Source organism: Dama dama, chromosome 30 (genome assembly GCF_033118175.1).
Source record: "Dama dama isolate Ldn47 chromosome 30, ASM3311817v1, whole genome shotgun sequence".
NCBI classification, from domain to species: Eukaryota; Metazoa; Chordata; class Mammalia; order Artiodactyla; family Cervidae; genus Dama; species Dama dama.
In genome coordinates, this window is record NC_083710.1 from 39,808,507 (window position 1) to 39,820,973 (window position 12,467).

A 12,467-nucleotide genomic window follows, 5' to 3' on the forward strand; every position below is an offset into this window, starting at 1 on the left:
TGCTTCCTGACCTGCATACAGTCTGGTATTCCCATCTCTTTCAGAATTTTCCACAGTTTATTGTGATCCACACAGTCAAAGGCTTTGGCATAGTCAATAAAACAGAAATAGATGTTTTCCTGGAACTCTCTTGCTCTTTTGATGATCCAGCGGATGTTGGCAATTTGATCTTTGGTTCCTCTGCCCTTTCTGAAACCAGCTTGAACATCTGGAAGTTCACGGTTCACATATTGCTGAAGCCTGGCTTGGGGAATTTTAGCATTACTTTACTAGCGTGTGAGATGAGTGCAATTGTGTGGTAGTTTGAGCATTCTTTGGCATTGCCTTTCTTTGGGATTGGGATGAAAACTGACCTTTTCCAGTCCTGTGGCCACTGCTGAGTTTTCCAAATTTGCTGGCATGTTGAGTGCAGTACTTTCACAGCATCATCTTTCAGGATTTGAAACAGCTCAAGTGGAATTCCATCACCTCCACTAGCTTTGTTCATAGGCATAGGATAATCAATTTTACAGAAACTAAGAAAGATTTGAAGGCAATGCTATGAATAACTATGCCAAGAAATTGGATAACCTAGATGAAGTGGATTAATTCCTACAAACACACAACCTACCAATACTGAATCATGAAGAAACAGAAAATCTGAGCAGATCAATAAAAAGTAACAAGATTGAATTAGTAATCAAAAGCTTCCCCCACAGAAAAGCCCAGACCAGATGACTTCACTGGTAAATTCTACCAAAAATTCAAAGAAATAAAGCATATTCCCCTCTAACTATTCCAAAATATTGAAGAGCCACAGAAAACACTTTCCAACTTATTCTGAGACCAGCATCACCTTCATACCAAAGCCACAAGAAAACACTATCAGAAAACTATTGATCAGTGTCTCTTATGAGCATTAAGGCAAAATACTCAACAAAATACTGCCGGGAGCCAGCTCATGAGATCCCACCCATGACAAGGTCATGAGGAGAAAACCTGACAGGCAAGGCGGATCAGGTTTTCAGGGATTCCAAAAAGCTGCCCCTGGCACTCACCTTAAAGATGATATCTGTCTTTCTGATACTGGCTTCAATAGACTACTCCCTAATTTCTGTGACATAGGCAGAAGGCCTTCCCCGATCTCTTTCCAAATAAGAATCAATTTAGAACTTTAATCAATAAGTTTCCCCGGTGGTGGTATTTTATGAGATTATCCAGAATGAAAGGAGTGTTTCAATTTAAACTCCTTTGCTGACATTTTAGTTTGATTAGCAAATGCTTCTATGCCCTTAGTACTAATATGCATGACTGCTTATAATACCCTAATCATAAAACAGCATAAAGAACCTGATCATATAAAGACCCTAATAGAATAGAGCCCTTCGGGGAGTGAGGAAGCCCTATTAGAAAACACAAGAAAAATTATTCTAAAAGTGGCTATTGGGTTAACATTTGCTTGCTGTGTTTTTGCTCTTAATGTGCTAAGGTTGTGTTATGGAAACCATTGTTAATATAGTTAAAGATCTAGAAAAATAAGAGCTTAGCCCTGGTGTGGTAACAACGAGATGGTTGTTAATTGTCAGTCAGGAGTGCCAGGCAGAAGCTGACTCACTGAAGCCACAGAGTCTGTGTGGGGTAAACCTCTTAGATAAATTCAACTGACAGCTTCTGCAGAAGAATTGACTTTTATGTTAACAAGGTCATACTTCTATCATGTTGTGACATGCTGTACTGTTGCCCTATGAGACTGTAACTTTTCTGTTAAGATCACCACAGAAACAGAAAATAGATTTACATTCACCTGACTTGCATAACATGTTAATAGGCCCCAAGGCCAGAAGATAATGTACAAAACCTTCATAAAGAAGTATGCAGAAAACACCCTGGTTTCATGAAGGACAAGCTGATGTAATGTTAAACTATCTTCCCCTTAGACATGTACTAACTTAGGGTATAAAAGCTACGGTAAAAAATAAAGCATGGCCAGACTCTGCTGCACACCCCCGTCTGGGGTCTCTCTCTCTCTATCTCTTGCCGACGCCGTTCATCCTGAGACTTGGCCCTATCAAGGCTGGTCTCACGTGTCTTCTCTCAATGACGCCGTTCATTCTGAGGTACCCCCTGGATCCTGCCGGGGCTGGACCCCGGCAAAATACTAGCAAATTGAATCAACAAAACAGTAAAAGAATAATACATCATGCCAAGTGGGATTTATTCCTGAAATGAAGTATGAGTATCAATTAATGTTATACAGCATATTAACAGAAAGAAGAAAACCCCCCACAAGATCCTCTCAAATTACAGAGAAAAAGGATATGACAGTCTCAACACCTTTTCAGGATAAAAACTCTAACAAGGAACTGAGGAAAACTACACCAACGTATAAAACTTACATAAGAAAAACCCACAGCTAACATTATGCTAGATGATGAAAGACTGACAGCTTTTCTTCTAAGTACAGTAGTAAGAAAAGGGTGTGAGAGTTTACCGCTGCTATTTAATATACTATTTTAAGTTCTAGCCAGAATTAGTCAAAAAAAAAAGACATAAAAGCCACCCAAACTGACAAAAAGAAAGTGATGTCTTTTTGCAGATGACATGATCTTATAAGTAAGAAAGAGAGAGAAGAAAGTGAAGTTGCTCAGTTGTGTCCGACTCTTTCCGACCCCATGGACTATAGCCTACCAGGCTCCTCTATCCATGGGATTTTCCAGGCAAGAATAGTAGAGTGGGTTGCCATTTCCTTCTCCAGGAGATCTTCCCAACCCAGAGACTGAACCCAGGTCTTCCGCATTGTAGGCAGACACCTCACCATTTGAGCCACCAGGAAAGTGTTATAGGTAAAGATGTCACAAAAATAGTAGTAGGGCTAATAAATAAATTCAGCAAAGATACAGAATACAAAATGAACACATAAAAAATCAGATACATTTCTACATACTAACAATGAACAGTCCAAAAAGGAAATTGAGAAAACAATTAATTTTACAAAAGAATAAAAAGAAGACTGTACTCCGGAATAAACATGACTGAGGCTGCAACAGACTTGTACACTTGCTGTATACTACATAACACTGCTGAAATTAATGAAGCCAAAATAAATGGAAAGATCTCTTATAATCATGAACTGGAATACTTAATATTTGTTAAGATGTAAATACCCAAAGCAATTTACAATTCAAAGCCATCCATATCAAAATTCCAATGATGCTTCATGTAGAATAGAAAAACCCATCCTAAAAGTCACAGGAGATCTCAAGGGACCCCAAACTTCCAAAACAATCTTGAGAAACAACAAAGTTGGAGAGCTTACATATCCTGATTTCAAAATTTGCTACAAAGCCACAGTAATTAAAACACTGTCCTACTGCCACAAGGACAGATGGACCAATGGAAGAGAATAGAGAGCCCAGAAATAAATCTTCACAAACATGGTCACTGAGTTTTGACAGAAGTCTCAAGACCATTCAATGGAGAAAAGACCCATCTTTCCAACAAATGGTGCTGGGAAAACTGGATATCCATATGGTAAAGAATGAAGTTGGACCCTTCCTTTACACTATATACAAAAATCAGCTTAAAATGCCTCAAAGATCTATACATAAAAGCTAAAACTGTAAAACTCTTAGAAGAAAACACAGTTGGAGAAAGTTTCATAATTGAAGATTTGGCAACAATTTCTTGGATATGAAACCAAAACACAGGCAACAAAAGAAAAAACAGATAAATTGGACTTCACAAATTAAAAACATCTTTGGATCAAAGAATGCTATCAAGAGAGTGCAAAGGAGGGATCTGCCTGGTGGTCCAATGGCTAAGACTCCCAGTGCAGGAGACCTAGATTCAATCTCTGGTTGGGAAACTAGATTCCACATGCCACAACTAAGAGCTGGCACAGCTAAGTAATTTAGTTCAATAACAACAACAGACAACCTACAGACTGGAAGAAAATATTTGCAAACTACGTGACCAACAAAGGCTTAATTTCTAAAACATACAAACAGCTTATACAGCTCAACAAAAAATTTAAAAATGGGCAAAAGACCTAAACTGACATTTCTCCAAAGAAGACCATTACACAGATGGTCAACAGGCACATGAAAAGATATCCAATATCACAAATTATTAGAAAAATGGAAATCAAAACTCCAATGAGGTATCCCACTTTCCACAAATCAGAATGGTCATCATCAAAAAGTCTACAGATAAATGCTAGGCAGTGTGTGGCGAAAAGGGAGCCTTTCTATACTGTCAGTGGGAATGGAAACTTGGTGCATTCACCATGGAGAACAGTATGGAGGTTCTATAAAAAACTAAAAATAGTAACCATATGATCCAGAAATCCCACTCCTGGGCACATATCCAGAAAAGATGAAAACTCTAAAACTCAATACATGCACTTCAATGTTCAAAGTACTCAAAGTAGCAATATTTACATTAGCCAAGACAAGGAAACAACTTAAATGGATAAAAAAGATGTGATATATGTACATGATGGAGTATGACTCAGCCATAAAAAAGTATGAATCAATGCCATTTGCAGCAACATGGATGGACCTAGAGAATATTATACTTACTAAAGTCAGACAAAGAAAGACAAGTATCATATATCGCTTTTTTTTCATATATCACTTTTATGTGGAATATAAATGAACTTACTTACAAGTCAGAAACAGACCCACAGACATTTAAGGGTAGAAGGGACAAATTAAGCATTTTGGATTAACAGATACACACTACTATATATAAAGTAGATAAAAAACAAGGACATACTGTACAGCACAGGGAATTATATGCAATATCTTGTAATAACCTATGATGAAGAAGAATATGTATAACTGAATCACTCTGTTGTATACCTGAAACTAATACTGTAATTCAAACATAATTCAAATTCAAACTAATACTGCACTTCAATAAAAAAAATTTAAAACCACAAACAAAAGGCAAGCCACAGGAAGAAGAGAAAATATCTCAAAATGATACATCTCACAAAGGATTGATAGCTATAATGTATAAAGAACTCCTACCCCATCAATAACAAAATAAACAATCCAAAAATGGGCAAAGGACTGGAATACATATTTCTCCAGAGAAAATACACAAATGGTCAACTAATAAGCACATGAAAAGATGTGCTCCACAATACTAGCTATCATGGAAATGTAAATCAAATCCAAAATGAGATACCACTTCATATCCTCAAAATGGCTATTCTTTTCAAAAAAGAAAATAAAATGTTGGTGAGGATGTGGAGAAACTGGAACCTTTGAGCACTACTGGTGGAAAAGAAACATGTGCGGCCATCACAGAACACAAGCTGGTAGTCCTTAAAAAGTTAATCATAAAATTATTGTATGCCACTAAGCTATACATTTTTTAATTTCAATTTTATTGGACTACAGTTGATTTTCAATGTTATATTAATATTAGTTTAAAATTATTAACTAATATTAATATTAGTTTCAGGTATACAGCAAAGTGATTCAGTTATACATATAATCTTTTTTTAGATTCTTATCTCATATAGGTTATCACAGAATACTGAATACAGTTCTCTGTGCTATACAGTAGTTTCTTATTTATCTTATATATAATAGCGTATGTTCATCTCAAGCTTCTGATTCCTCCCTCCCCCCACCACTAAACTGTACACTTTTTTTTTCCTTTATTTTTATTAGTTGGAGGCTAATTTTGTACACTCTTAAATGGTTAAAAAGGTAAACTTTATGATGTATATTTACCACTATTAAAAACATTTAAAATGCATGCACATGACTTTTCACCTTTAAACTCCAATACTTTGGCCACCTGATGCGAAGAACTGACTCACTGGAAAAGACCATGATGCTGGGAAAGATTGAAGGCAGGAGAAGGAGAGAGAGAGGGGAGAAGATGACAACAGAGGATGAGATGGCTGGTTGGCATCACTGACTTGACTGACATGAGCTTCAGCAAGCTCCAAGAGTTGGTGATGGACAGGGAAGCCTGGTGTGCTACAGTCCATGGGGTCACAAAGAGTTGGACATGACTGAGCAACTGAACTGAACTGACCTATCACTTAGATACTATAAATACCAAATGTGAGATATCATAAATATCAAGGAATAAAGAATATCAACTGATTCATTCAGTGTGCTGAACCTATGTTCTGGGCATTCCAATTAGAAATTATAACAAGAAACAAGAGTCAAATAGAAAAGCACCATTTCTAAATACCAATTTATCACAACTTTTATGAGTCTGTCTCTTAAAATGTACAATGTGATTAAAGATTACTTCAGACCATATATATCAACATTCTTAAAAAGGATGGATATAAAACTGTATGGTATGTGTTTAGAAAAATCATTATTATTTGCTGTTGATGCAAATAAACACATAAAAAATGATGGCATTATGTACATGAAAATGTATGTTTGCATTTTCCCAGTATGCTGAATTCTACAACAGGATTCAGAAATAGACAGTATTTTTCTGTGCTGCTTTAAGAAGGATATTATTTAACAGCTTTGGGACCAGAAGGCAAATAGCCTAAATAAATAAATAAATAAATAATTTTTCTTCGTTTCAAAGCTGTAGACATCAGCTTGTAAGGGAACGACCCATTATCTTCTAAACTTGTTTAAAATCTACTAATTTTTTCCAATTTATGTAGAGAAATAAAATGACAAGTTGATGTTAAAAGCTTCAGTTGCACTGAGTCTATATTTTTAACTTATTACCTGGAATCAAGAGAAGTGAAAAGCTGATCAAACTGCTTCTCCAGAACCTCTGTAAGACAGACTGTCTCCTCTTCTGTCTGACTGTGTATGTGTTCAAGCATCTGGGGAAAAGATAATACAAAGACCTAATCTAGTATTTTTATTTTGTGGGAATTATATTTTTCAACATAATTTTGAAAAGTAAAAGGTACTTTTTGGACTCTTTTCAAAATAAGAACAGAAGAGATCAGATGATAAAAATGGGAAAAATCACATGGTTAAACTTTAAATCCTTCTTCTTGTCAGCAAGATCACATCTTTGTTAGTACTTTCTAGTGATAAAATTTACAAAAAGGACTAGAAAACCCACTAAGTTTTCTGAACTTCTCATCACTTTTACTCTGTACAGGAAATGGATCATTTTGGATAGCTAAGTTTCTCTCTGGCAGGATTCCTTAAATTTATAAAAACTTAAAATATAACACTAGGGGCTTCACTGGTGGTCCAGTGGTTAAGATTCTGCACTCCCAATGCATGGGGGCACGGGTTCGATCCCTGATCAGGGGACTAAGATCCTGCATGCCACACACTAAGGACAAAAAAAACCCTATATATATATATGCACACACACATATTTTAATTAAAATGTTAACTACTCCACAAATTTCCTTGTATTTTAAACAAAGACTCATCACTTGAGATCTGTGACCTTTTTTTTTCTTTTAATCTTTCCTTTTTGAAATGGTAATGTCTATTCTATGCCTGTCCAATAAATGCATTAATATTTTAGAAGGAGATAGTTTACTAGTTTCACACATTCACAGCTGGAGAGGAATTTTGCCCCAGCATGAGTCATACCCTGAATCTCACCCATACCTGATTTAGAAGATACTTAGATGAGATTTTGGACTTAGATTTGATGCTAAAATTGGTTAAAAATTGGGGGGATGTGAGATGCAGTAAATGTATTCTGCAAATACATATGTTGAACTCTTAAATTCTATGTTAGCTACAATCTTTTGAATGCCTTGATGGTGAATTTGCTGTTGGTAGGTGCAAGGAGCTTGTTCTTTGTGAATAAATGAATGAGGGAAGTCTGTCTCTTGGGTTAATGGGCCAAGAAAGAAAAGAACCTAAAACTATGTGTAACAGTATACAGCCAAATAATGAGCAGTGTAAGAAAAGTGATCTGCAATGCTTCCAAGACAAAAAATTCAGCTCACAGCAAACAGAAATTATAGCTCCTTAACAGAGCTTCAATTTAAGCAGGCTGCCAACACAAATGGTATGAAACTAATCCTAGGAGGCCATGAGTTTTCCATTCTTTTGTATGTTTCTCTCTCACTGGATTATGTAAGCTCTACCTATAATGCTAAGCTCTGCCTTCAATGATATACATTAAAAGGGAACATGTCTTAATTTAGGATAGAATGTAATTTTCCAGAAAGCTTACTTTTACAGCAATACTTAATTGTTCAAAATTTTGGCCTGCTATCTTCAATGCTTCATCAATCTCTTCCACAGTTTTACTTTCCTAAGAAGGGGGAGAAGAACCACATACAAATACAAAACATAAAAACAGATGCTTAGATAGACTGTAACAGTTGCAAAAACATCAAGCTACCATTTTGTTTACAAAAGCAACCTAGATCCATTACAGCAATCTGAAAACATGCAACAATGAACATTTTAGAGTTTTGCTGATAGTACTCCAGATTTTTTTTTTTTAGGTATCTTTCTGAAAAAATGGGATTATGTCCTATAACCATTTCGCAACTTAAAACTACCTGAAAAAAATTATCATGATCATAAATAATACACATAAACAGCAACAGTTTTTAAGAAAATGAAGATTATAATCAGGCTATGTTAAGATTTAAACACTGGGGACTTCCCTGCTGGTCCAGTGGTTGGGAGTCCATGCTACCAATGCAGGGGGTACGGGCTTGGTCCCTGGTTGGGGAACTAAGATCCCGCAAGCCGGGTGGCGTGGGCAGAAAAGAAAAAAAAAAACAAAAAAAACCCACTAAAATTAACGTACAGAAATTCCTTGATAAAAACAAAAGAAAATTCTTATGGGGAAAAAAGAAGGATTTAAACATGAAGACAGTGCTCTCTCCTCCCCCAGCCCACGAATAATCTCCTTAACAAAACGACTTAATATTCCACTCAACAGCACTTTGGAATTTGTTCTGTTTCTAACCTTCAATTAAAAGAATATATTATGTAAAGTTATCAAAAGCCATAGCTGATAAAATTCAATACTCCAACAAGAATTACATCATTAAGTGCCACTAGGTCTCTTAGTTGCCGTTAAAATAACTGGAAAATCATACTTAGAATCTGGAAACTTGTGTCTTATACAAGTTTCATAAAATCTGAATTCAGTAACTAGGTTCAAAGGGAATACAGGTAAATATCAAGAGCACTAACAGCTGATCAAAGGCAGAATGTGTTGACTTGGGAAGAAAACAATTGTTGAGGCATAGTTTAGAATAAAATAAGAGACTGAAGCAAGGAGAGCAGGTTTACCTTTAAACTTCCCCAAAGAATTTGAATTACAGGACCCTTGAGAGCACAGGAAAGTCAAGCTACTAGAGAAAAGTAAAAATGGTTGGCCTCACTTCATGAATTACATTTTTCATACCTCTATTACAGCTGATGGGTTCAAAACAGTCCTGGGTGTGGAGGCTGAATGTTCTAAACCAACAGTTTGTTGATGAGTAGTCTTTTCAAAGTCCTGAGAACAATTCCTCATCCTGGAAAATGTCAGGTACATTATTTTAAGTATAAATATTAACATAATGGTTTTAATCTTCTATTTTGATTTTTACCCTCTATTAAAAATAATTATGATGACTTATTAGGACATTTACAATGAGTTCTCAATTATCTGTGAAAAGCAAAGAGAAGAAAATCATGACTAAACATGTTTTCATATAAAAGCTAACTTTACTAAAGAATTCAACTTCTTAACCAACTCCTAAAAGTAATAGCTTATAATATAAATTGTGCTTTAATTTCTTAATCCTTTCTCCTTCCCTGATATTTTTTGGTAGAGATGTTGATAATCACTCAATTGTCTGAAGCTCAATTAAAATAAGTAAGTAAGTATACACACAAATGCCAGCTATTAAAAAATATACTAACAGGCCTGGCTAATGAGGTAATAAATTTACTAGGTAATTTTAAATGAAAAGCAAGCTACATTTCTTGTCCATAGATGATAGAGTTTTTGCCTAGTTTTATCTTTATATCCCTACATTGGCTAGCACACTGTGTTTGGTGAATAAGTTAATCATAGCCTAAAACAGCTTATAGAAGAAACTATGATGACTGAATGTTACTCTCGTAGGAAGAAATGATACACAAAGTAATTTTTAAACATTTGATTACTTAAAAAGTGGATATCCATGTTCTTGAAAACATGTGAATGCATTAGCCATAAGGAGTCCATCATTCCAATTCCTGTTTCAAAATATTGAAGAAAAATCAGGAAGGCAATGCATCATGTATCAAGAAACACTTCTATTTTAAAGCATATCGCTATTTAAACCAAACTCTACTAAAATTAGGAAACAGGACTTTTTAACCTAAGTACACTTGACATGGAGAACTAATTTGAAAACTGGCAATTTGGAAAAAATTGGGATACCTAAAACAGATTCATCTACTTATAAAAGTAAAATTTCACTTTGCAACCATATCGGACACTACATGAATCTAGACAAAAGTATAATCAGATTTGGCTTTCATGTTTCAAAAATAAGAAAGCTTCACAAAGAAATTCCAGATTTCTGTTTTGTCTTGAGAAGGATAACCTGGGACCACTGGGATGTCTTAACATGTAGCAGAAACTGGCTAGAGCTGAGCAGGGGGCTCCCTCCTCTGGTGTGGGTGCACAATCCTTAGCACTCTTTAAAAAAAAGTCAGCCTCCCTCACCCGGTAAGTCAACTGCTAGATTCCTGAAGATGTCCCAATTGTTATGGCCAAAGACTCACATGTAGCCACAAAGATTCCTAAAGATTTATTCTAATCATTCCACTCAGAGGTTAAAGAGGAAGTGATTGATGGAATACAAATAGAGGAGGTGGAAGCAGTACTGGCATTCAATAAGCCTGAGTTCTACCTCTGGCTCTATCAATAACCAGTAAGTAGACTTTAGCTAAGTGGTTTTATTATCTAAATAAATAACTGTTCTGTTGGTTTCTAAGCACCCATTTAAATCTGGACAGAGAACCTGCAGCAGTAATGTGAAAAGTCAGGAATGCTAGCCTAAAGGATTTTGGATTTTATTGGATAGGCCACGAAGAACCACAGAGCAGCAGAGAGTCTGGGAGAGCTAAGGTATGCAAAAGAGACTAAAAGAATTAAGTAGGGTGAAGAAATGGTAATTGTGAATTCTATTTCCCCTCACTTTAAATGAGGACACACTAATGCTGCTTCTTTAGAAGTTGGATTCTCCACTTCATTAACAGCTCAGACAAATTATAAACTTAAAGAGCATTCTGTAAACAATGGGTTAGAGAGATACTGATATAAGAATGACCTTTTATCAGTAACTCTAAAATAACTTTCAGAAATACAATGAATTTTAAATACTAAAATAGTGCACATGGAACATACTTTTTAGGCTGCAATTTTTCCATAAAAGAATCTTCTTTAATACATCCATCTATTGGGCAGTATTCTTGTTTTGTATTTATAGTTGTAGCAACCTTAAGACAGAAGATTAAAAACAAAAAACCAAAAAATCATTCAGTAAATTGTTTATACAGAATTCAAAAAACTAGTGTGTTATTCATAGAAAGATGAAAAGATCCTTACATCATCTTTTAAGTCAAAGAAAAACATACTTAAGTGACATTTATATTCTATTTTAATACTTGAGGAAATCAGTAATTTGGCAACTATCAACTAAACAGAACTAAAATATTTTCAGTTCAGTTGCTCAGTCATGTCCAACTCTTTGTGAGCCCATGGACTGCAGCACGCCAGGCTTCCCTGTCCATCACCAACTCCCAGAGCTTGCTCAAACTCATGTCCATCAAGTCAGTGATGCCATCCAACCATCTCATCCTCTGTCGTCCCCTTCTCCTCCTGCTTTCAATCTTTCCTAGTATCAGGGTCTTTTCTAGTGAGTCAGTTCTTTGCATCATGTGGCCAAAGCTGATGTCCAGCTTCAACATCAGTCCTTCCATTGAATATTCAGGACTGACTTTCTTTAGGACTGACTGGTTGTCTCCTTGCAGTCCAAGGGACTCTCAAGAGCCTTCTCTAACACCACAGTTTAAAAGCATCAATTCTTCAGCGCTCAGCTTTCTTTATACTTAACCACACTTCTAAAGGAAATTCTTTGGAGGATTACTTTAAAAATTTACTGTGAAGTTTTTTACGATGCTATCTTAGGGTATGTCCAAAACTCTAAAATACTTAGGAATAACTTTAATAAGAAAAAGATAGGAGGTGGTTCTAAGATGGCAGAGGAATAGGACAGGGAGATCACTTTCTCCCCCACAAATTCATTGAAACAACATTTGAACACTGAGCAAATTCCACAAAACAACCTCTGAAGGCTGGCAGAGGACATCAGGCACCCAGAAAGGCAGCCCATTGTCTTTGAAAGGAGGTAGGACAAAATATAAAAGATAAAGAGACAAAAGAGTTAGGGACGGAGACCCTTCCCGGGAAGGGAGTCTTTAAAGAGGAAGTTTCCAAATACCAGGAAACCCTCTCACCGGCAGTTCTGTGGGGAGTTTTGGAATCTGAGAGGGCAACAT

At 35.9% G+C, this 12,467-nt stretch overlaps 1 protein-coding gene across 1 annotated transcript in view; it reads right to left on the reverse strand.

The window, feature by feature from the left end:
- Positions 1–12,467, reverse strand: part of RNF17 (ring finger protein 17) — a 116,956-nt gene that overhangs the window by 88,474 nt on the left and 16,015 nt on the right. The window contains exons 3-6 of the mRNA XM_061133328.1: positions 11,314–11,405; positions 9,334–9,445; positions 8,140–8,220; positions 6,708–6,808 (exon numbers count right to left, since the gene is read on the reverse strand). Of these exons, the coding sequence (XP_060989311.1) occupies positions 6,708–6,808; positions 8,140–8,220; positions 9,334–9,445; positions 11,314–11,405 (386 nt within the window). The remainder of the gene's footprint in view (positions 1–6,707; positions 6,809–8,139; positions 8,221–9,333; positions 9,446–11,313; positions 11,406–12,467) is intronic.